Below are 23,528 nucleotides of genomic sequence, written 5' to 3' on the forward strand. Positions count from 1 at the left end.
TGACATTGAAAATTTATCAAAATGTTATGAAAATGTACAGAAAGTTATTGAAATTTGCCACTTTCAACCTGATAATTTTTTGATAAATATTTTAATGAAAATTTGATGACAAAAAATAAAAAATGAGAAAAATGTTCTTTTCCAAACTCTTAAAAACAACTTGAATATCTTTGCATGAATAAATTTTTAAATGTTCGAACCACCTGAAACCATATAATAATTAGGACTATACAGCACTGCAAAGGGGCATTAACAAAACATTCATAGGGTACTGCAGAGGATCTTAAGAAGACATTCTTTTTCCACAATCCTTACTATTCTATGTCTCCAGCCTTTTTTTTTAAGTGTTTGGGTTTTTTAAGAGTATTTTGAATTTCAAATCAGAGTAATTATTTAAAAACAAAAAAATAAAATTGTCGGCATAAATGTACTTGTATACAAAGGTAAAAGTAAAAATTGTACCTCTAAGGTTATAACAACCACAATTATGATCCTCAATAAATGTAAACAGAAGAAATGTGAACAGATGCCACTGATATTTTACAAGTAATCCAATAGACTCCTCTTGGTTTGGCAGCTTCTTATTTGAATAAAATTCTTCCCAACTTCAAGTTGAGGTTTCTTTTTAAAGACAAATACCAATATTTCTTCATTTTATGTAAAATATTTCACTCCTTTCCCTTATTTGAATGTAGAATTTATGTATGTTACAATTTATGTATGTTACAAATTATAACCAGTAATGGAATCATCCAAATATTTTCTTCCAACAAATAGAAATACTGAAACTTTCATAAATGGTTTTCAGACTTCTCAGCTCATCACAAAGGAGGTTTTAACCTGAGTTCACATACACTTGTTTCCTCTTGTGTTAACTACCCCAAAAGTGCTACAAATGTATAGCTTTGTTAATACATAAATAAGCAATAAATCAAGGACAGACAAATTCCTGGTTTAATATTCAGGAGAAACAAGAATTATATTGGTCCAAACACATTTGGAGAATTAGTCTGCTTGTTCTGATTCTGTAGTCCAGAAGTGGCTCATGTCTTTATGTGGATAAAGAACATGGAAATCAAAGAGGAATATTTATTTCTTCCAAAAGCACCAATACTTGGAAGCTTGAATGCCTTAAAGCCATAGCACTTTATTCTCTGAAAGAGAAATGGAAATGGAAAGTTTGAAAGTCCCACCTGATCTCATTTCTAACACTGCACTCCTTTGGCTAAGGGATTCTCCTCTGCTCTGTGAAAAGGCTGGCCTCTGTAACCCTGTACTTCAGGCACTATTTGAAGTAGTTGAGTCCTGCCACGAGGAAAAACTTCTCCAGGAAAAGTTCAGAGTCCAGCACGGCAATGTGGGCAGCCCGGCCTATCAACGTGTTGGCCGTGTTCGGCAGGGCATGGAACACGTTGTGTCGGATCAAAGTGCAGTCCTTTGCCCCAATCAAAGGCTGGAGCAGGTTGTTGATCATCTCTGCGTAAACAGGACCTGAAAAAGAGTTTAGATGTCACACCTACATGCCACAGATCCCAGATCCTCTCTTTCCTTCCAGTATCATTTAATTACAGTCCCAGTGAGAAGGAAAATGGAAGCAAGGCCAAAACGCAGGAGACAGGAGGCCAGTTCAAAGATTTGCCAGGTGCCAGGGTGTTGTTAATCTAGTGGAGGCACTGGCCATGTGGAGTGATCTGCTGAAGCTGCGAGCATGAGGAGTGGGAAAATTCTGGGCAATCAGTCACATTTCTTCTGTCATTGAAGAAAATGCCTTTGTTCCTTTCAGGGGAGCGTGGTTGGACTCACAGTGCCTGTGGATTCAAACGTGAAAGGGTCTGGCAGGACACAGTGGTCCATTGAGTTTCTCTGCAGAATCTAATGCAGGAAGGATGTCATGTAGATATTTGGGGAGTTTATGGGGCAAAAACTATGGCTCAAGAAACATGTACTGATAAATGATCTACACTGAATGTTCCTCCTAGGTCAAGTATCTCCCTGAGAAACAAGAACTTGTATGAGAGTTAAAGAATGACATTTTAGTTCATATCAGAGGTAGGATAGAAAGAGCTGGTATTTAGGCAGGAGGTGTGAAGGTAACCATGCTGATTACTGGGCCTGGGTATCTCCTTCTGTTTCTAAAAAGTACCTTAATTTCTAGGTAATCACATATATGAAACAGGGATGAAATTGCTCTGAGTCTTATAGCTGGAAGTGGTATCAAACTGAAGCCATGAAACATTTTATAAATGAGGCAGACTGCTAATAACAAAGGCAATACCGGGGACAACACATGGCCTGAGCTTACAGGAGGGCCTCCGAGTGGCGTGAGTCCTGATGTGCTTTACAGATTTTATTACAAACCAACACAATTTTAGATCTGTCCCTTAAATTATCTGGCAATCACTCAAACAGTCTTGGAAAGAAAGGAAAAATCCCCTGACTCTGGTTATGCTGAGAGAGATTTCATTATGTGTAACAAAGGTGAGATAATATAAGTAAATCAGTAGACTGCAGAAAAACATTATCAAGAGCTAGTTCTATTATCATCACTTTAAAGAAAAAAAATTAGAGGGAAGAGGAAGAAGCAGTAAGAAACCTTTGATTATGACCTGATTGAATGTTTTTTTCATCAGGCAAAGAGCTTCTTGAAAAGCTTCTTTTATTGATTTCAGTAATTTCCTGTGGGAAGAGAACACTTTCTTCCTTATCAAATAAACATTTGAATTTTCATCACGCTGATGAAAAACCCTTCTAATGCAATGACCTCAGCTGCACAAAACCACAATTCCTCAATAGCTTTGTGAATATAGAAAAGATCTTAAACATACCTGTGTGTCTGTCCTTAAGTGCATTTTTGCACATTTCTATTCTTGCTGAATGGAAGGGTACATATCTGTCTTGGGGTGAGGCCACTAACACAACATTTTTAAAGTACTGAAGACCTGTGGCAAGTATATTAAATACATTAATCACAGTGAAGTGCAGCGATGAAAAATATACACAGTGTCAGCATGACTACTTCATGTTCAAAGGCTTTTGAAAACCTACAGTGCAAAACACATGATAATTATTAAAACATGCAACACAAGCTTAGAAAGATTCCTAACAGCTTAAACACATTTCTGCTGCTTCCGAGACATATTCATTACTTATCAACACCCAAACAGGTTAACTGTATGCCAACAAAAAAAAACTGTGAAAAAAAAAACCTGATTAAAACCTTAATTTTGCAAATATTTATACCTCTAATCAGGAACAAATTAAAAAATAACACAATGAATTAGCACAATTCTCAATCATAACAGAGAGGGGGAGGAGAAAAGGAGTCAGCTTCACTGATGTCATACTGTTACACCACTGTTGAGGGAGCCTTGGGATCCATCCAATCCCTGCATTCAGCAGTTCCTTGATAAATGTACACTGCTGGTACATCCACTGGAAACCTGGAATCCTCCCTCTTCCCTGGAGGTAATGGGGCCACTGATGAGTTGTGGAAACAGGCTCCTGCTGTTTGCCCTGTCTGTGGTATCTTGAGCCCTCCATCCCCACATTTAACAGAAAAGTAAGAAAATGCATACCAATGATCTGGGTTATCAGTCCAGAGAGTACCCTGAACACAGAAGAACTATGGGTTTATCCTTAATCCTTCCCTCCCACCTTGTGTGAAAGAGGCAAGGAAGACTGAACTTTCCATCGTGGACATTCAATTCCAATAGAAAGTCTCTTTTTCAGCCCTGGAGATGCCTCTCTTTATTGGCAGCATCCAGAACCAAGGCCTGGCTGGATGGGGCTGATCTAGTGGAAGGTGTCCCTGCTTATGGCAGGGGGGTTGGAACAAGATGACCTTTAAGGTTCATTCCAACCCAAACCATCCTATGTTTCTATGATTCCGTGACTGTGATTTCTAGATTTTCACAGAAAAGCTAACCATCACCACCACAAATAAAAGTCCTGCTGCCTGCCTTTCCAAAACCTTGCTGAAGCTGTTTTTCTTCTTGTGCAATCAAACCGAGTTTACAACTTCATTCTGAAGTAAAATGTAGGAAAAGCAACAGTACGTGTTACCATATCTAAAAACCTATGTGAAGAGGTTGAATACAGAAGAGTATTTTGTTGGGTTTTGTTTAATTTTTTTTTTTTTTAAGACAAGCATGAGGAACACTTTTTAAAGAGATTGAAAAGTAGCCTGGAATTCAACTTTAATAAGAAGGTCAGAAATTGCTGGAGGTTTAAAGTGTCATCTGGGAATGTAGGCACAACACTGCTTCTGGCATTTCTTCCTTTGTAGGTTCTCCCAACCACTTCTGAGAGCAGGGTGCTCAGGTAGGGGCATCTCTATATTGACTCAGTATGCCAGCTCATATGTTCACATATGGACCTATCTGCTTCTTCAGACATTTTGCATAAGCATGTACTTGGATGATTCTGATTTTTCAAGCAACTCTCTCCACATTTAAATTTCTGCTTTCTGTATTTTCAGGTACAACGCCTTAATTTATAGTGTGTTACATCTTCAGTCTACCAAACTAACAAAAAACATATCACTTTGACTCACAACACATGATTAGAAATTCTTTTTTCTTGGGAGGTTACAATATAAACTTCCTGTGTAGACTCAATTTATTTTAACTCAACAGTAGTAAAGCAGACATCAACTGTACTCCATGGAAATGAGAGCCAGGGAATCAAAGGGAAAATTCAAATAACGCCAATATACATCATCTTCCTGTCACTGATTATGCTATGTAGTGTGTTCATAAAATTAAGAAACAAGTCTATGTTGGTCATACTAAGAATTAAGATGTTATATTCATATTAGCATAGTCTTTGTTTCCTACTAGCAGTGTAACAAAGTAAGAGAAACAAATTAAACATCAAGTAGAGACCTTGTGACTACATACTTGGCACCAGTTTGCTCAAACGCAATATGAAAAATAACTCTTAAAAGAAAACATTTGCTTGAGTAGAAGGATCATACTTGCTTTCTTTTCTTAAGAAAAGTCTTATTTATTTCATTTATTCATGACAGACCAAAGAAGGGCTAAAAAGATTCTTTATTCAGGCACCATTTTTCCAGTGTGAGGCCATACATCTCTCTTTAGTACAGAAGTGTCAAAACAGACATGAATAAAATTTGCTCTTCATCTCACAGAGTCATATTTCCCAGAGACAAGAGATGTTAAACTTACAAAAAATAATAAAAAAGGAAAAATGGTTTTCATCTAGTAGCATAAATTAAGCAGTGGTGGCCTGTCAAGAATGATGTTTCTTGCTTGCAGAATATAAAGTTAGGTGCATGTTTACTGCAGCACAAAGATCTTGTTTGATGTTAACAGTTTAGCAAATATATTCTCTGATAACCAGCACAGAAAAAATGCACAGATAAAATAGATATTAGATTTTAGAAAGAGCCACCCTTCCTGAAAACAAGAGTGTTCAAAGAAAGATCACTAACAAAATGGAGATTTCCTTTTCCCCCTGGAGAAAATGCCAATCTAGCACAACCCGTTGGAATAGCCCTTGGTATTTCCAGAGGCACATTAAGCCCTACTCACCCGTTTTTTGGCTGAGCTGATAGAGGAAACACTTGCGCAGATCCGCGTTGTCCCTGAAGGTCAGTTGCAAAAGCGACCCTGACTTTTTCAACTTCTGCATGAGCCACAGACCTGGAATGAAAATTGGTGTATATTTTTATCCTGTCTGTTACTTATCAAGCAAGGCAATCAAAGACATGTGCCTACAGTAAGGATAGCACTGTCATTCGGAAGTCTTTTTTACTCTTGCATTCCTAATCAACAGGGAAAAAAGTCTAAGGGTCTCACAAGATAGACGTAACAGTTTTAAACTAAAAGAGGATAGATTTAGACTAAATATAAGGAACAAATTCTTTACCATGAGGGGTGTAGACACTGGAGCAGGTTGTCCAGAGAGGTGGGAGATGTCCTCCCTGGAAACATTCCAGGTCAGGTTGGATGGGGCTCTAAGGAAACTGATCTTATTGAAGATGCCTGTTACAGATTTGGAATTAGATAATCTTTAAGGTCCCTTCCAACCCAAATTATTCTAGGATTCTATGATTATCCATGTCATGGTAGCAGAAACACTCAGGGAGACTGAACTTTCCATCGCGGACGTTAGATTCTGATGAAAAAGTGTCTTTTTCAGCCCTGGAGATGTCTCTCTTTATTGCAGCAACCAGAGAAGTGGAAGACTAAGTGGAAGCAGGGTCATCTCTCACTGCTACACACCCTTGGGTTTTCCAGGGAGCACTGTGATGGACCTTGTGGTAGATATTGAAAGCCACTCTCATTGGAATTTTTTCTGTGCGGGTTTGAAGTCTTCAGAAAATATTTTCCACAACTGCAATGCACAAGTCATGCTACGATTTCTTGCTGACTCCCTGTGTTGCCCTCTCACGCATTCTGCCATGGACCACAGGCAGTCACAGCTATCTCACCAGCTCTTACCTGTACTAACCAAAGTGCTGTTGTTGTAAAGAGTTCCCAGGTGAGGGCCAGAGAGGGACAGGAAGGTGTGTAACTTGTTGAGGTAATAGCGAAACCTGGGTCGAGTTAGTACAGATCGAATGATGACGTTACCGAGGGAATGTCCAATAAAACTGTTGGGAAAAAAAGAATTACACTAACAAAAAACCCATTTGTATTTTCTTTAAATTAAACACACGGATGGCACAAATTGCTCTTGTGGGGGACTCTTTCACTTAGTTATCAGTTAGTCCTTTAGCTATCGTTTTATGTTTTTTTCAGACTCCAAGATACTCTTTCATCTATAACAATGTAAAAATTAGTCTCAGTGATTCAATGGCTTGTAGTACAGAGCACTTTAGGAAAAGCTAATTTCACTGGATGTTGCTCATGTAATTCAAAAAGTTACAGACTATTAACTACCACAGGGTTTACCTTATTCGGGATATGGAGAGGTTGTACAACTGGATATGTTGAATAATTTCATCCAATAATCGGTCAGTCATTGTATCAAAATCAGCAAAAGTATCAGTCTGGTGAAAAATGAAATGAGTTAGTGAATTAAAATATAAGCACAAATTGCAGACAGATGCTGTTTTCCAAAGTAAAATGCAAGCAGAAATGTAATAACCTGTGTAAATTTTCTTTATACATGCTTAAGGGGGTAAAAGGGGGATTTTTCTCAGTCTCCAGGTCCTCTAAAAATTGAAGTTCTCCTTTTAAAGAGATTTTTGAGTGACTCCACAAACCTAAGTATGATGCTAAAGCAGCCTGACTTGACACCAGTGATGACTGCTAATGCTCAGCTGTTCTAGATATCAGACTCTGCACATGGAAGAACAGCTTTTGCCATTTGGGATTCAATAGATTACAGCGATAAAACAGTTTACAGCATTATACGCTGACATGAGAGTTATGCTGATGATCAGGATGTCATCACAAAATTATTTGGCCATCTTAATCAAATGCTGTGTGTTTGTTATTCAACAGCCATCAGAAAGAGAATGAGTTTAGAGAAGCGAACAATTTGTTGCTTGCAACAGTACTGCCAGTTGTGAGACAATAAAACAAATAATATATTGTCCAGTCTATACAATTACAGGCAGATCTTACTCAGAACTGTGTCATTTGGCAATTCAACAGGGCTCTAAATCAAATTCGTAACTAATGAGATGCCACAAAAACAATCATCAAATGTTGGAACAGCTATTCAGTAAAACATATCAGTAATTAATGCTTTTGAAACATATCATTAATTAATGCTTTTGTGACACAACTCATCTGGCTAATTGCAGCTCTTGCAAAGGAGCATATTCACTTTGCAAGAGACTTAAAATAAATGTTCTCATAAACTACAAACAGTCCACTAACCTACTGCCTGTTTGTTTTGTTTGCATTGATAATTAATTATTTCCTTCCAGGCTCATTATCCCAAACCTTTCGGGTTGTTTAAAAGTGGAAGAATATCAGCCTGAACATTAATCATAAACAAAGCGCATCAAGCTTCATATTTCACCTGGTCATACCTCCATCCTTTACTATCATTTCAGCCTGACTGAGCTTTTCAAATGCATCACAAATGAATGCCTAAAAGAAGTGATTTACATTTTCCTCTGCAAGGCAAAACAGCTAAATGACTGATTTCTTGGGTCATTTTCAGTGTGGTTCTCAGAGAAAGGAAAAAACAGTGGTGGAATGCTTTGCAGCATCAAAATAGTCATCAAACCACCCAGGTTCTATTTCCAGTGCCATGAGAATTTCCCCACCTTCACAAACTATAAGACCTCTAAATAGTTCCCATGATGGGCTCTGGATAATGTTTAATATAGATTCTGTATGATTTTTCATTCTCTGAAAACATTCTCTTCTCTGAGAAAAGGCTTTGATGGAAGTATGAAGTGGTCTCACTTATTTCACCTTGCTTACATTCACTGTACAGATCTGCTGCTGACAGGGATGTGAGCTGGAAGGTGGTAAGTTCACAGACTGACACCAACCAGCCACTTCAAAATATAAAAGCTGTTGAACAAAGAAGGTTGGAAAGTTTTGACTCAAGTTTCTCAGCGGCTCATAAATCAGAACAATGTTTTTGACTGGGCACTGGAAATCCTTATCTTGTGCATAAAGTTAGGCCTTTGTGCAATAAATATGTGTTCATTGCAGAGCAAAGCACAGGATTCACTCCTGTTTCTCTGCCTAGACCAGCAATCAATTTTTCTGGAAGACATTTCTTCATCATTCAAGGAAATAAATCTCACAAACATTGCAACAGGAGAAACAATGGCTGATGCAGCACAGGGAGCTGACAACACCTGCTGGATATTCCATATCCTCCACAGAATTTACCATCACTAAACTTGCTGCTTTCCATCTGTGTGGTGTTGCAGAGGCACCAGGCTGCCAAGTTTGCAAAATGACAGGATAAATCCATTTTCTTCCTCTAAGGTCTAGCCTTATTACTGCTAATGTCATCGCATTTGACTTTAATGCCAGGAATATTTTCCAATAGGTTTGAACACCCTACCAAATTAGAGAGTAAGAGGACCAGGCCTTTGCACTAAATGCTACATAAAATTCCCTGAATTCACAAGTGCTTTTGCTTCATTCAGCTGCTGAAAAGGCTTTTGTTTAAGGTCCTATTTCGGTAATCTAAAGGAAGACAGAAATTAGTTCTCTATTACCTGATTTCTTTCAGACATTAGGAAGTCCAGTTTTCCACCAGGAAGTCCCAGTTCTATAAAAGTTTTTACCAGGCGCAGATCTGCACTGTTACCTGGGAATAAAAGGTACTTTATAAGATGCAATTCAACAGAAAAATAATGGGTATAGAGCCAATTTAACACAACAACCTTGACACCAGGGAGCTCTTGCTAAGTGCTGATAAGAAGGTTACCACACCACGCATTGAAACAGTGGGAGAGCAAGAACACCCATATCCTGCCCCAGGTGGGCTGGACCTCACTTGCTGCTGTGGGGAAAGAGGGGCAAAGATCAAGTGCAGAATAACTCTGCCCTCTATTTGCTGAACAGCAGAGGCAGGACAGAAAGACAACAAGCTGAGGTCTGTCCTTCCATCTCCAGAGATGGTGAAGACCCCAGGGACACCTCGGCACATGTGCTGGGCTATAGGGCGGTACCTTCAGATGAAGAGTAGCCCACCTCTGTGTATTCACTATTAGAGATGGTGCTGAAATATTGTCAGGCTCCTAATATTTGGAGAGATGCCCCATTCCATACTAGGAAATTCGAAAGTCTTCCAAAATATTTTGTTGGAAAAGTAGGTATGGCCACCTCATGAGGAGGACATTCCTGCCACTGAGATATTCAATGGCAAACAGCCAGTAAGTGTTTGTTTTCCATTTTTTTGAGATTTCAGTCTCTACCCCTCCTTCTCTGTAGTTTCAGGGTTAAAATCTACACTTTTCCCATTAATACCAAGAATTTGACAAGAGAAAGTTCACATTTAACATAACTGTTTTCTGCTCAGAAAGCACACGTAAAAAAATTCCACGATCTGCTTCCTCTGCAGTGAATAATGATTTTTATCCTCCCACTTTCTAACACCAGCCACTCACTTCCCTATAACAGTGTTTTGGGGAGTTAAATATTTTTTCCTCCTGTTGACATACTGCAAAACAACAAATTATCTGTGAAAAGACAAAAGAAGTTACTGTAATGAACTTCTACTGTACACAGGAGGACTGATATGCTTTGGTGTAAAATTCTTTTTAAACATAAGCAAACAAAGGTTGCAGCATGCCATTTCTTAGCCCAAACATTTCATATTCTCCTGGGTCCTTTATTACAATGGACCAAATAGCATAATCAGGAATAAATACTTAGCTAAGAGAAATACTTAGACTCTCCATTCTTTCATACTTGTTGAACATCTGTCCTTTTTTTTTTAATTTACACCAAAATTACTTACAAAGAGTAATTCCTCCTGGCCTTACCATCCAATCCATGGACACACACAACCAGGTGAATTCCATCTTCTAAATTTTCTTCCTCTTCCTCTGGTGGAAAATACGGGATATCAGAAGCTAGTACAGATAAGTCACTGTACAGAAATCCTTCAATCTTCATTTCTTTTTTAAATTTTTCTTTGGCCTGATAAAAACTGGAGAATACATTAATTAATCACAATAGAACTGGGTGTTCAACAACAAACCTTCAAACTAGAAATGAGAAGGCTTGTATTTGCAAGAAGTTATGTTTGCAGCTTTCAAGTAGAGACCTGGATACTCTTCTTTGTCTGTTAGGACTGAGAGAGATCAGGATGCAGGGAAGAAAGTCTGTTTCTGAGTAACTTGGTTAAATACAGGGAATAGCTAAAGTGCATTAGCACCTCACACATGCCAGAGGAATGAAAGAGTAGAGTAAAAATAATTGTCTGGTTGCTTGTAACAATGAGACTGAGATACAGAATTAGCAATTTTGCATCTTAACAATGTCACTGGCCTTATAGGTAATGGAACACAAAATGTGTCATTCTGCTACCATCAGATGCATTTATAGTCAGGTAGAAGGTGTTCTCCCCCTTGCTCAGATTAAAGATGCACCTCATATGATAGATATTGTTGGTTTGGTTTGGTTTGGTTTTGGGTTCTTTTAAAAACATTTAGTAACATTTAGAGGAAGAGTAACTCAGTGCTCAAATAATTAAACTAATACCTTTCTTAGTAAAATGTGACACCTGAATTCACCCTGAAGCATTTCGCTGGCTGAAGACAACAAACTCGTCAGTGGGTTTTTGACTTAGCAAAACTTATCCAGAGCTTTTAGGAATGAATAGACACAACATAAGTGCAGAATTAGGGAGAAAACTGGGATGGATCAAGTTAGGAGACATAAAGCTTCAAAGCTTGGGGACAGCTTAAGGCCACTTGATATAATTATAGAATCATTAAGGTTAGAAAAGACCTCTAAGATCAATGAGTCCGATAGTGAGCATTTACTTACATCAAGTCAACTAAATTTTAAGGGACATGAGAACGAAAAAACTAGCTTTTGGGTGATGGACGTGGAGGCCTTGGATTCACGTGCATGAATACATGCTTAAATGTTCTGTTTCACAAATAAGAAACAAATGTTGTGCTTAAATTAAGCAGGACTTACAGCACAGTGTATAAAACAAACCTCAAAATGCTTTCAAAAGAGTAAAAAAAAACCCTTGCCTTTCAAAGGAATGCACATGCAGACAGCCAACATTTTGGAGGACTGAATGGGTTGACAAATTCCAATGTTACTGTTTGCACTCAGCACAGCAGAGACAGCAAAATATAATGGAAGTGTACATGTGGTAGTGTGCCAATCTGTTCAGTGGACCCCTGGGACATCAAAGTCATAATGTGGCACTTCTGCATTGGGCAACAAAGCCAGAAACAATAATAATTCCTCTTCTCCAGATATCCATGGTTCCCATTGTCCCCTTTTTCCAGTTTGAGAAGCTGAAACTGAGACCTACCAAACAATCCATGCTCCCATTTCAGAGTTAAGCTAACGAGTGCAATTACTGAAGCAGAAGAGAAAACTAATCTATAGCAGATCTATAGTGTACTGACTGTCTGGGGTTGATATCAGGTATGGGTAGCCTCGATTTCATGAAGGAGGGCCAGATCTTAAAGATTATTCAAACACCAAAATCCCACTTCTTTTCATGAGAATTAAGAACTTGTTTTCTTTGACAATCTTAGTCTCTCTGTGTTTTCATCCTTCCTGTCTATTTAGATAATTCATTCTATACAAACCATTTGTCTATTTGGATTATTTATACTGAAATTCCTCAGGCAACTGTCTCCAGTGCAAGATTGCTGTGTGCCTAGTGTACCAGGGTCCTGAACTTTGCCAGGCTCTCTTGGCATTACAGTTACATTAGTGAATAAGACATTCTTACTTCAGCATCCTTTCGTTCGTCTCTTCATCCACCTCATCAGAATTAGAAGAGACAACTCCGAAGGAGCCCAGGGGCTGGCGCGTGATAGGGATCACAGCCTGCTTTGCAGAGAAGCCGACCATGGCAGGGGTCTCTTTGAGCACGGAAGAGAAGGGAAGACACGTGGCTGTGCAAGAGACTGACAGGTTAACCACATCAGCAGCCTTTCTGCTTTCCAGGGCTACTCCCTCCGTCACTGCCAAAGGAAACCCGGTGCCGTTCGCTACAAGTTTATGCTCTTGGCTGTTGGGTTCCTGAGGATGTTCAGCCTGGTAGGACCCTGCTGCAGGGTCTGCTGGGGCAGGTGAGTCATTGAGCTCTATTTCTTGTAACACCTGCATTTCTGCACACACTGCTGGGCTCTCATCAGCAAGAGAGCTGCCATACTCTCCTTGCAGTGAGCCAAATTCAGTGGAGGTCTCTGACGGAGCTGTAATGGGATAGCACAAATCTGGTACCACCTTTACACTTTGAGAGAAACTCTTCTCTCCTGAAATTCTGCTATTGGAGAAGCCCTGTTGTATTTTTAAACTGTCCAGCTTAAGTTTATCCTTTGGATCCTCAATGAATGTATCGAACTTATCTATATTTTGGTCCAAGTAATTGCAAGCCCTTGGTGTTTTTAAGCTGCACTCACCATTGCTCTCCAGTGACTGGCTCTCAGAGACATTATCTTGGAGCTGCTTTGGACAAAGGGGTGGTCTTGCATTTTCCAAACTGCAGCAAGTCTCTGGAAAACCTTTCTCCTCCTCCCCTTGTAACTCAGTGTTACTGCTACTGTGTTTGAGGGGGAGTTTGGGATGTCGTCTTGGCTCTATTTGTCCACTTTCAGTGGTGATTTGACACTCAGAAGAGTCCATGATTAATTTCCCATCTTCACCCTCTGTTTCCATGCAGCTTTTTGGGTTTTGGTCTCCCGAGGTTGCCTCACTGTGTTTGGATATATCCAGCTCCTCCGTGGGCTCTTCTGGGCTACTGATCTGAGGAGCTGAGACAGATTTGGTCAGTTTGGTGAGCTCCACTTCCCGCTCCTCTTCCTCGAAAGGCAAAGAGCTGATGGATGTGAGCGATGCTTGGATCCCACTGGGCAAGCTGGTGTTGCTTTCCGTGTGTCCGCCCTCCAGGGAGTTTCGGTGGACGGCGTGCCTCCGGACCAAGGGGTGCAGGATCTCTCGATCACTGGGCAGCTCCAGCGCCCGACTCCGAGCGTCAGACCACGCCACTGAGCTCGGTTCACTTTCAATGCCTGAATCAGATATTATAGAGGAAGATCTTTTAATGACCCCTGTCATGAGGGTAAACTCTTCACTCTCCTCACCTCGTTGCTCCTTTGTGAGCAATTTCGCTTCAAAGAAGTGTGAGGGCAAAGGTTTCAAAACAGGGAGATGAGCCTTGGTGTCAGGATCTTCTCGTTTTTCCAGACTGGTCAACTCATTCAGTGCAAGCTCAGACAAAGTGAAATTATTCTCAGGATGACCAGATTCATCTATTTCATGTATTTCAGTCCTGTCTTCTGAGTCATCAGTTCCACATGCTCCACACTCATACTGACCACTGACAATTAACACAGGCTCACTTTTGTGAGAGTCCTTATTGCTAGGTTTTGTGTCTCCACAAGTAACATCTGCCCCAAGTCTATTATCTTTTAATAAAACTTCCTTGGGTGTTTCAAAGTCTCCTGACATGTGTTCTGTATTGCCTGACTCTGAGTCAGAAACAGTTTCCCTCCTTGAAGCAAAAATATTTTCAGGTTTCCTTTGGCCTTCTTTGTTCACTGTACATACCTGAGATGTGGAGTGCTGGTTTAAACCCTCAGCAGCACCTTCAGTACTGCTGTATAGGCATGAGAGATTCTTGTTTATCCTGTCATGTATTAGTGGAATACCTTTCCCAAAGTCTCCTTTCATTACTGCAGTGGCATCATTTGATGCACAGTCTTCATTTTCATTTATTACATCCATTTGAGTATTTGCAGGAACCTCGAAATCTGAAAAAACTTCCAAATTCTGATCTGAAATAAAAAAAGAAAAAAAAAAGATAGCAGTAGTACCTGTAAGAACACAATAAATTATGCCAAAGTCATATGGGACTTTTAAAAGAGATTTTAAAGCCTAAAAAATTATGCTATATATATTTATATTATGTAAATTATACCTACATTACAGGCAGATTACAATGCACATGCCAGAGTGCATTTAACTAGAATTGTACTCACTGAACAGTTATTGTTAGGCCAAAGAAGACATTATCAGTAAAATAACTTTCCTCAGTACAACTGTACATAAACTCTTAATTTTTAAAGCACAGCTAAGTGAAATAAAGCTGATACTTCTTTGTATTCCTGTTGTCATTTGACATTGTTCACAGTATAGCTCTTACTTTTGAAGCAGTTTAATACTCAGTTTAACAGTTTAAATATCTATAATGAGCATTGTCAAAATTTAGGCAGTAGAATAACTGTGGAAGAGTGGAAATTTTGTACCACAGGCTATGTTCTTTAGACTATGGTCACCTATAATATTAATTCATATTGCTTCCTTGCTAATCTTAATGGTTGAGTTAAAAGAAAAAGGTACTAAAGTCTGAGGTTTTACTAAAAAATTCACATAGCTAAATAGTTTCTTAATTAAAAATTTTTATTTGGGTAATCAAGGGCAAAATATTTTTTGGAAGGCAATGCTGCCTTTCAGGAAAGTGTTGGGCTTCACAATGAAACTGTGGGTTTTTGTTCTGAGATTTCTTACCACTAGATGTCACAGTGGGGATAACAGTCACAGTGTTTTTCCTTTAAATTTGTACTATAACAAAAATCCAAACAACGAAGTTTTCTTTCTAGATTTTGCCTCCAGCTCTTTTAACAAAACAGCTTGCTTTGAAGATGAAAAACATGAAGGAAATACTCTAGTTTTCTATTATGGAAAACAGAAGAATTCAGCTGAATTACTTAGGGAGTCACACTCTCTTCCAAGTTCACCAGCACAAGGGATGTGAGATGACTTATCTTGGGCTGGAACTGCAAAACTCCCTCAGTTCAAGCTGTCTCGGGAAGCTGCACCTTGTGGTGTTTCGCTCACCTTTGCAAGGCATATCCATGTACCTATCTTCAAAGATAACTGGGAGAGTGTTCCAGTCCCCGTCGATGTCGAGGCATTCTGCCGGCAGCGGGGGCATGCTGGTGAAATACTCCGAGTTACGAATTTCTGTAGAAATCTGTGCGTGGCTTTGGATCCTGACAGCAAAGTACAAAACAAATTGAGGGTTTGAGTAGTTACTGTGCCGTCTCTCCACCACTCCTGCAAGCCCCAATATATAAGCAGAAGACAGAGTCAATGTCCTTAAAAGGAGAGGGAATATGTGTGATGGGAGATACCCAGCACTCCTAGGACAATTCGATCTCTCAGTTAGAAATAGCTGCAACTTGCACAATCCCTTATTGAAGACCTCAGTATTTTTGAAACTATTCCAGCTGCCACTGCCACAGGCTCCTGTTAGCTGCCATAACCCATTGCTGTCCTCCCAGGGGTCACAGTTGCTGGCTGGGACTGGATCACTCAGCTGGTTTCCCGATCAGGAAACAAGGTCTGTCACTCTGGCTAAAGTCAGGGTTTCAAAACCCAGATGCAGGAAGCAATAATCAAAAATTTGGTTGAGCAGTACAGGGAGGAACAAAGCCAAGGTCCTCTATCTCACTTGTACCAGACCTCAGAGCACTGTGGTATCTCACACACATACGCATCTGGAAGAGCTAAGATATATCAATTCAGCCACTGTCTGTTGGCAGAGCTAGAGTTATAGAATCATAGAATGATTTGGGTTGGAAGAGACCTTAAAGATCAACCAGTTCCAACCCCTTTGACATGGGCATGGACACCTTCCACTAGATCAGGTTGCTCAGGTTGGCCTTAAACAAGTCCAGAGATGAGGCATCCACAACTTCTCTGAACAACTTAGTGCCTCACCACCTTTGCTAAAGAACTTCCTCCTCATATCTAATCTAAACCTACTCTCTTTTAGTTGGAAGCCTCTCCCCCTTGTCCTACTCCTACGTGCCCTTGTAAAAAGTCCCTCTTCAGCTTTCTTGTAGGTCCCTGTCTGTTTCTATCATTTGGGCCACACAAAATGCTACCAGGTTCTCATCAGTTAAAACTGGAACAGGAATGTGTGTTCAGCTATAGTAAATACAATAATTTTTAGTCCTGACGAGCTTTCTTATTTAAACATCTGTCTCAAAAAAAAATGGGAACGCATCAAATACAAAGAGGAAGGCAACAAGCTTTTCATAGATGGTCAGCTGAAAGTAAGTCTGCACAGATCCCATAGGACAACACAGTGGCAATACTTCAGATTAACTTTGGCAAAAGGCAGGTTATCATGTGGTAGTTAACTGTAAAAATGCACTTTACACATTATGAACCAAAACTCAAACAGCAGGTTTGGAATTCATGCCAGAATGGAAGATTCCTATGTCCAGACACAAATAATTCATTCAGAGCAGCATATCAGCTCCAACTTCAGATCATAATTATTGCTATCTATCATTTTTTCTTACTTCTAGACAGATTATTTTTTTCTCGGAGATAAACAAGTCATTGGTCGCTAAAACATGACTCAGACAGGAGCCTCAAACAGCCAACTGATCAGTCTTGCTGGTAGTAACACCTGGGTGTTTGGACTTAACTCTTAGCACCATAATAAATTTATCACTGACATGTTAATTAATAGAATCATAGAATGGTTTGGGTTGGAAGGGACCTTAAAGATCATCTAGTTCCAACCCCCTGCCACTGGCAGGAACACCAGATCAGGCTGCTCAGAGCCCCATCCAGCCTTGAACACTTCCAGGGATGAGGCATACACAACTTCTGGCCTTGAACACTTCCAGGGATGAGGCATCCACAACTTCTGGCCTTGAACGCTTCCAGGGATGAGGCATCCACAACTTCTCTGGTAACCTGTTCCAGTGCCTCAACACCCTCACAGGGAAGAATTTCTTCCTAATATCTAATTTGAAATTACTGTCCTTCATCTTAAAGCCATTATCCTGTCTGATTATTTCATGTCCTTGTGAAAAAGATGAATAATTGTTATTAAAAGGAGTAAAGAAAAGCAATTTTTTCTGTAAATCTAGGGAGGATATACCACCTGATAGAGGCCTCCATGCTGGGCCATACCCAGCATATTGGAAATGGTGTGTCCTCTTCTGTCTAACCAGTCAAATGCTACCAGACATGTAGGTGCACGGCCTCACACAAACTCACAACAGTATAGGAGGCAAAAACCAGCTCTTGTATGGTAAGAAGGTAAAAAGAACTGAGGGAAAAAACTGTTACTGCTCAAGGTGGTTGTACAGCACCTGGCACACTGAGCAGCTATCTCAGCTGGAGACTCCGTGAGCCCAATAAATACTTGCTACTGCCACCCACAACATTAATAATACTCTGACAGTTAAGACTGCTTTTTCAGCTCTATCATCTAGCAAAATCAAAAAGAAAACATGACTCTGCCACGAGGCCTGTATAGACTGAATTTGCTACACAGACCAATTTTTAATTTTTTTAACTATTTTAATTTTTTTTACTCAGTCTCCTTGATAATCATTAAGAAAAACATTATGTTTATATGTAGGAAATAGGCTAGTTCTGTGGCTGCCTGGAGAAATAAAAGCACTTCATGCAATTAGGTTTCCTCCTGTGCAGGGTTACGTTTGTTTGAATAGGGCCATGAGTGTCTGTACCTTTACCCCAGGATCTTGACATGGGGGTTTTCCTTGTACACAGCTCACTAAAATCCTGATGTGGGAGAACCAAGTGAAGCAGCTGGGCACCTGCAGCCCTGGTGCTGCTCTAACTTGGCAGAACAAGGTAGCCCGGTACCGCTCACCCAGTAATGAAGTCATGGCCCCTTCCATCGACACTGAATCAGCCTTAATGTCCCCAGTGACAGCTCTGAGAAAGCAATTTTCTTCTTTGCACTGGGTCAGAAGAAAATGTCGTACTTAAGCCTCATAATCCTGACAGGACCTGATGTCATGGCCTTTAAACCCCTTCTGAAAGATGGGTTTCCACACTGGCAGTGCTATGGTCCCCCATGGTGACAGGTTGTTTCACCAAATAGTCCGGGCATTCCTCATTACTCAGAAATTCAAATCTGAGCATCTTTCTTTGAACTCTGCCTTCAGGGGTCAGGTCCTGAGTATTGTCCACGTGCTCCACTTGGGATCATTGGCTAAAACTAAAGGCAAAATTTGCCAAGGTGCAGCTTAAAAACTGTCTCCACATGCTGCCCCTACTTGGTTGCAAGTAAGAAGGGTCCAGCAGAGGGAAGTACTTACATTGCCAATGTTTTAGGGCATATTTTTATGAACACAGCCCAGTTCAACATTTGTTTTCCTTGTCTGTTTTATATAGTTGGTTCTTGGTAAATTCATTATCAGCCCTGAACTCATATCACAACCATGTTTTCTCCAGCTAATATAGTGGTATTCCCCATTCCTGCCCTCCACTGCTGCATCTACTGAACATCCACAGCTTTGCATTTGGCTGTTTAATGCTCCTATCCACATTTAAATATCCTTTCTGCTACAGAAAGTAGGGTTGGACTAAACACTAAAAGAAATCCATGACTGTCTACCCCAAAAATGTATATTAGGAATCATAGAGAGAAAATCTGTAAATTTTAAGATTTGTTTCTTCCCAGTAGTTCACATTAAACTACCTGTGCAGGATCTGGTGCATTTGGTTCAGGAATGTAATTGATGAATATATGAAGCTTGAAACCCATTTCAAAGGTTTTACATTATGGAGCTAAAACAGAGCCAGTGACTTCTCTCAAACCAAACTCCTCCATATTCAGCAGAAAAAGACCTCAGTCTTGACTGTGAAATGTTTTAAAGTAAATTTTCAATCATTCCAGTGACAGGGGAGGGTGAATGGGTTACTTACAGGCCTTCCTGGAATGTGAGCACAGCAGGTTTCTGGTGCTCAGTGTAGAAGAAGGCTTCTGAGAATCTCCTCACCTGAGAGGGAGAGACACACAAGTTAAACAAAAGATCTGCTGAAAGGTGCCAAGTACCACAAGTCTAATAACAGAGCAGTGACTCTCAGGACCAGATTCCTCAGTGTGGTAGTACCATTCTGTTGACAGAAAAAAACCAAAGAGTTCAATTCTGCTTCACTTTCCCAGTCTGGCACAGAACAGCTGGTGCTGTTGCATATTGTACTGTGAGGTGAGAAGTGTCCTTTGGCAATAAATTAAAATTTGGTTATCTACATCTTCTGACTACTTTTCTAAAAGCTATGAAATTTACCATTTCCCCTTGTATTCTTAAAGTGGGGAAGATTTCTTCCTTTCCAAATTGTACAGCATTAGTGGAGCAACTAACTAAATTAGAACAATTGATTGTCTCTTCTATGGGAATATCTGCAGTGACTCACAGTGACTTTCAAACCACCAAGACAGCAAAGGAAGTCATACATATCAGCCCTATCATTGCAGAAGCACACCTGCCTATGTCATGATACAAAATGAGAGCTCTTCAAACCCCTTCATGGGCATTAGATCTGTTCAGTGCTGGATAATCAATTACGAAAGAGCCATGGATCTGAAGTGACTGGCAGAGCACAGAGTGTGAAATAAGCTATAAAAAACTCAGTGCTGTCATCTGCCCTGGAATAAGCTTTGAGTTTAAATGAATTGCATAATATGCAATCAAATGTACTGAGCTGTTAAACTGCAGCCCATACATTCCTAATAGTAATTGTAAAAGTGACCTCTGTTACAGTGACAGAAAATGGCAGAGAAAAGCATATGTCACAGCATCTCAGCATCTCCCTAAACCCCAGCTGTGCTTTAACAAACGGTCTTTCTGAAAAAAGGACTAGTATCCCTTAAAAAAAACCCCATATCTGAATAGAAGGAATTTTCATCTGGGGCTCTCAAACTGTTTTCGAGAGTTGGAAAAGTGTAATTACACACAGTTTATATTGGAAGGAACAATTTATGTGGAGCATACAAGGGTATATAATTTGACAAAGGCCAAGAAGGCAGTAGGCATCAGTTGAGGCTGGAAGAAACCACAGGCTGGGATTCACCTTGCTGGAGCTGCGAGCATACACAGTTGGATCCTTTGGCTGAAAGACACCCAGGTCCTCTCAGAGTCAAGAGAGACCTAGTCAGACTAACCAGAGGAGTCTCAGCATAAGGCACTCATTCACCTCTTCCTGAATTTTATGCCACACTTTTTCAAACTCAGCCATGCTCCTGGGGAGAGAAACTGGAGGGTTGTTCTGGTCACTCTGGAGAGTCAGCAGGCTTCCACTGACTTTGACAAGAGCAAAAACATAACCTGAGATGTCAATACTTCATTATATGCTCCTAAAGCTAAGCAAGGTGAATCCTGCCCTTTTCTCTATTGTCCCTACTCTAATGACTAGATCAGACTGAGTTCAGCTCAGAGGATGTGCTGAACTCATGTCTGGTCAATAACCAAGAACATCCTAATGGAAGACAAAGCACTTGCTGAACTAATCAGATGAGCAGATCAGACAACATTAACTCAAATCACAAGTGGTTTTGCGCCTTCTTTATTACCAAGTACAAGAAGCAATTTCAACATCAGCAATATTAGTATTTTGTTGTGTGCACCTCACTGGAAGAAAGGCAAATACCTATACATATAAATATATATGTGACAAAGAGAAGAGAACAAATTTACATTCCTCATGGCAGTTTTGGGAAAGTATTTGAGATAAAATCATATTTTTCGTTGTTTGTGGCTTTTGAAACAAATGTTTATGATTTATGGATATCTGACAAGTACAGGTGATATCCACCTCTTCCCACCCACCTCGTCTTCTATGTCTGATGCTGATGTTTGAAGTGCACTCATTTTAAACAGAATCCTAGGTCACACAAAGGCAACAGCATTCATTCCAGAAATTGAAATCTGTAATTTCAAATCCTGGGCTTCACTTCTTCACCTCTCGTCCTGCTTACCCCATTTCATATAAATACTCATAGAGGCAGAATTGTATTGGAAATATACATTAGATAAAGCATTAACGCCTGTCAGGTGATGACCATCATTGAACTTGCTTAACATTACCCTTAGCATGTGATGTTCCTGAGTCAGATAAGCTGTGACTTCTGGATGGAGCGTTGCCACCTCTAGGAACTGGGTCCACAGGGCCAGGAGGTGAGAACAAAGCCAGGCAAGGTCCTTGCTTATCTGTTCTGCTATCTTTTCTGGATTGCTCAGCAGCTGGAGGAGAGAAAGGAAATTCTTACATCAAGACAGTACTATGAAAAAGAATCAGTCCCTATGTCAGATTAAGTCTTTTTAGGAACAACAGCAACAACAAAAATTCCTCTTGATTTAGAAGTAGTATTATTAAAGCTACCATTTTGAGTTACTTTACTCCAAATAAAGCTGGTGAGACTTTTTCTTTCACTCTTTAAAAGCCATATATTTTAGTGCAAAGGTTCTCAGTTACCTAGCTGGAGAGCAAGAAGTGGGAACAGACTCAGTCTTTGCAGACACTTTTACTGCAGATGTAGTAACCAGGAAAAAAAAATCAAAGAATGTGGGTTCCAAATTATCCACCAGATGGTGCTGAATGCTCTGAAATCATAAGCCATGGCCCGTTTCTGTTACCGAAAGGAGCCCTCTCAGCCATGTCACATTAGGATACCAGACGGGCAACTGGGGGGGAAACGAACAACAAACCCAAACCTAAACCACTGTGTCCTCAACACATGATGAAAACAGACATCCCAAGAGCCTGCTGTTGCTTCTCTCCCACACTAACACATGCTGGGACCCTGAGTGCCCTCCAGCTCTGGGCTGCAATTCTGTGCTAAAGCTTTGCAGTGAGAAAGCTCATTCTGGCAGCAAAGTCTCTGCACATCAGGCTTCCTGGTTTCACAATTTTATAGAATCACAGAGTCACAGAATGGGTTTGGTTAAAGGTCATCTCTGTCCAACCTTCCTGCTGAGTGCAGGGACACCTTCCACTAGACCAGGTTGCTCAGAGCCTCAGCAAACCTGGCCTTGAACACTTGCAGGGATGAGGCATCCACAACTTCTCTGGGCAACTTGTGCTAGTGTCTCACCACTCTCACAGTAAAGAATTTCTACCTAATATCTAATCTAAACCTTCCCTCTATCAGTTTAATGTCATATCCCCTTGTCCTATCACTACATACCACTGTAAAAAGTTCCTCTCCAGCTCTTTTGTAACCTCTTTTAGTTACTGGAAGGTGGTAAAAGGTCTCCCTGGAGTTTTCTCTTCTCTAGGCCCAACAACCCTAACTCCCTCAACTTGTGTTTATAATTGTTAATGTAAGGAGAGAGAGAAATTGCATTTTATCTCCATGTTTTGGCACAGAGCGCAGATCTGAGCCTTCATCTATTCCCAGGTTACATGTTTCCATGAAACCATTAATAATACCAGAAATACTCCAGAAATAATACCAAATATCGCAATCAGCTCTTCACCAGGTCTTTCTTGCAGTTAGAACTGCAATCCAGCTGAAAGCCTGCTTATTTTTCACATTTTATTATACAGATAGTTTCCAGATTTACGACACTGAAAACTAAGCCACGAAAAAAAGCAAATTGTCTGTGTGTGAGAAAAGCAGAGAAAATTTGTGTGTTGATAACACAGATGTTGTTACTGTGTTTATATTGTCTGGATGCTATTCTGTTTTAAAAACTAGTCCAAAATGGCACAAGTTCCAGTACCCATTCTGGTACTAGAAAAATCAGGGGGATACTGGGAAACAAAACATCCTGCCCAAACGTTTCCATTTGCAGAGTCAGGGAACTACTTTATTTATGGCACCTAATTTTATATGCTGTGATTCAGTGTTAATTTTTAATTTTTTAAGCCACTTTCTTACATCATAAACTGAAAGCCCAGTCTTCAAGGAAGATACATTATTAATGCAAGTCATTTTAGGAATAGTTTTGTGATGGCTATTTTTCAAGTTTATTCGTTCTTAAACTTTTTGAACCTATCAGAGAGGAAGGAAGGAAGGAAGGAAGGAAAAGACTATACCTGCTTCTACTGCATTGCTACACATAGGTCATATCCCAGGGACTCAGTTTCTCA

General features: G+C 40.0%; 1 protein-coding gene across 2 annotated transcripts in view; it reads right to left on the reverse strand.

The window, feature by feature from the left end:
- Window positions 1-936: 936 nt before the first annotated feature.
- The window catches only part of FAM135B (family with sequence similarity 135 member B), a 195,756-nt gene continuing 173,164 nt past the window's right edge, over window positions 937-23,528 (reverse strand). The window contains exons 10-21 of one of the 2 annotated variants that reach the window (XM_027684433.1): window positions 21,521-21,676; window positions 19,359-19,432; window positions 15,492-15,646; window positions 13,055-14,428; window positions 12,379-12,556; window positions 10,436-10,602; window positions 9,164-9,255; window positions 6,918-7,015; window positions 6,465-6,616; window positions 5,553-5,663; window positions 2,826-2,939; window positions 937-1,491 (exon numbers count right to left, since the gene is read on the reverse strand). In XM_027684433.1, coding sequence (XP_027540234.1) covers window positions 1,286-1,491; window positions 2,826-2,939; window positions 5,553-5,663; window positions 6,465-6,616; window positions 6,918-7,015; window positions 9,164-9,255; window positions 10,436-10,602; window positions 12,379-12,556; window positions 13,055-14,428; window positions 15,492-15,646; window positions 19,359-19,432; window positions 21,521-21,676 — 2,877 coding nt within the window. In that variant the 3' untranslated portion in view covers window positions 937-1,285. Of the gene's footprint in view, window positions 1,492-2,825; window positions 2,940-5,552; window positions 5,664-6,464; window positions 6,617-6,917; window positions 7,016-9,163; window positions 9,256-10,435; window positions 10,603-12,378; window positions 14,429-15,491; window positions 15,647-19,358; window positions 19,433-21,520; window positions 21,677-23,528 lie in introns of both variants that reach the window. The other variant, XM_027684432.1, reaches the window with a different exon arrangement.

The sequence above is a fragment of the Neopelma chrysocephalum genome, unplaced genomic scaffold (genome assembly GCF_003984885.1).
Source record: "Neopelma chrysocephalum unplaced genomic scaffold, ASM398488v2 Primary Assembly neopelma1_66, whole genome shotgun sequence".
NCBI lineage: Eukaryota > Metazoa > Chordata > Aves > Passeriformes > Pipridae > Neopelma > Neopelma chrysocephalum.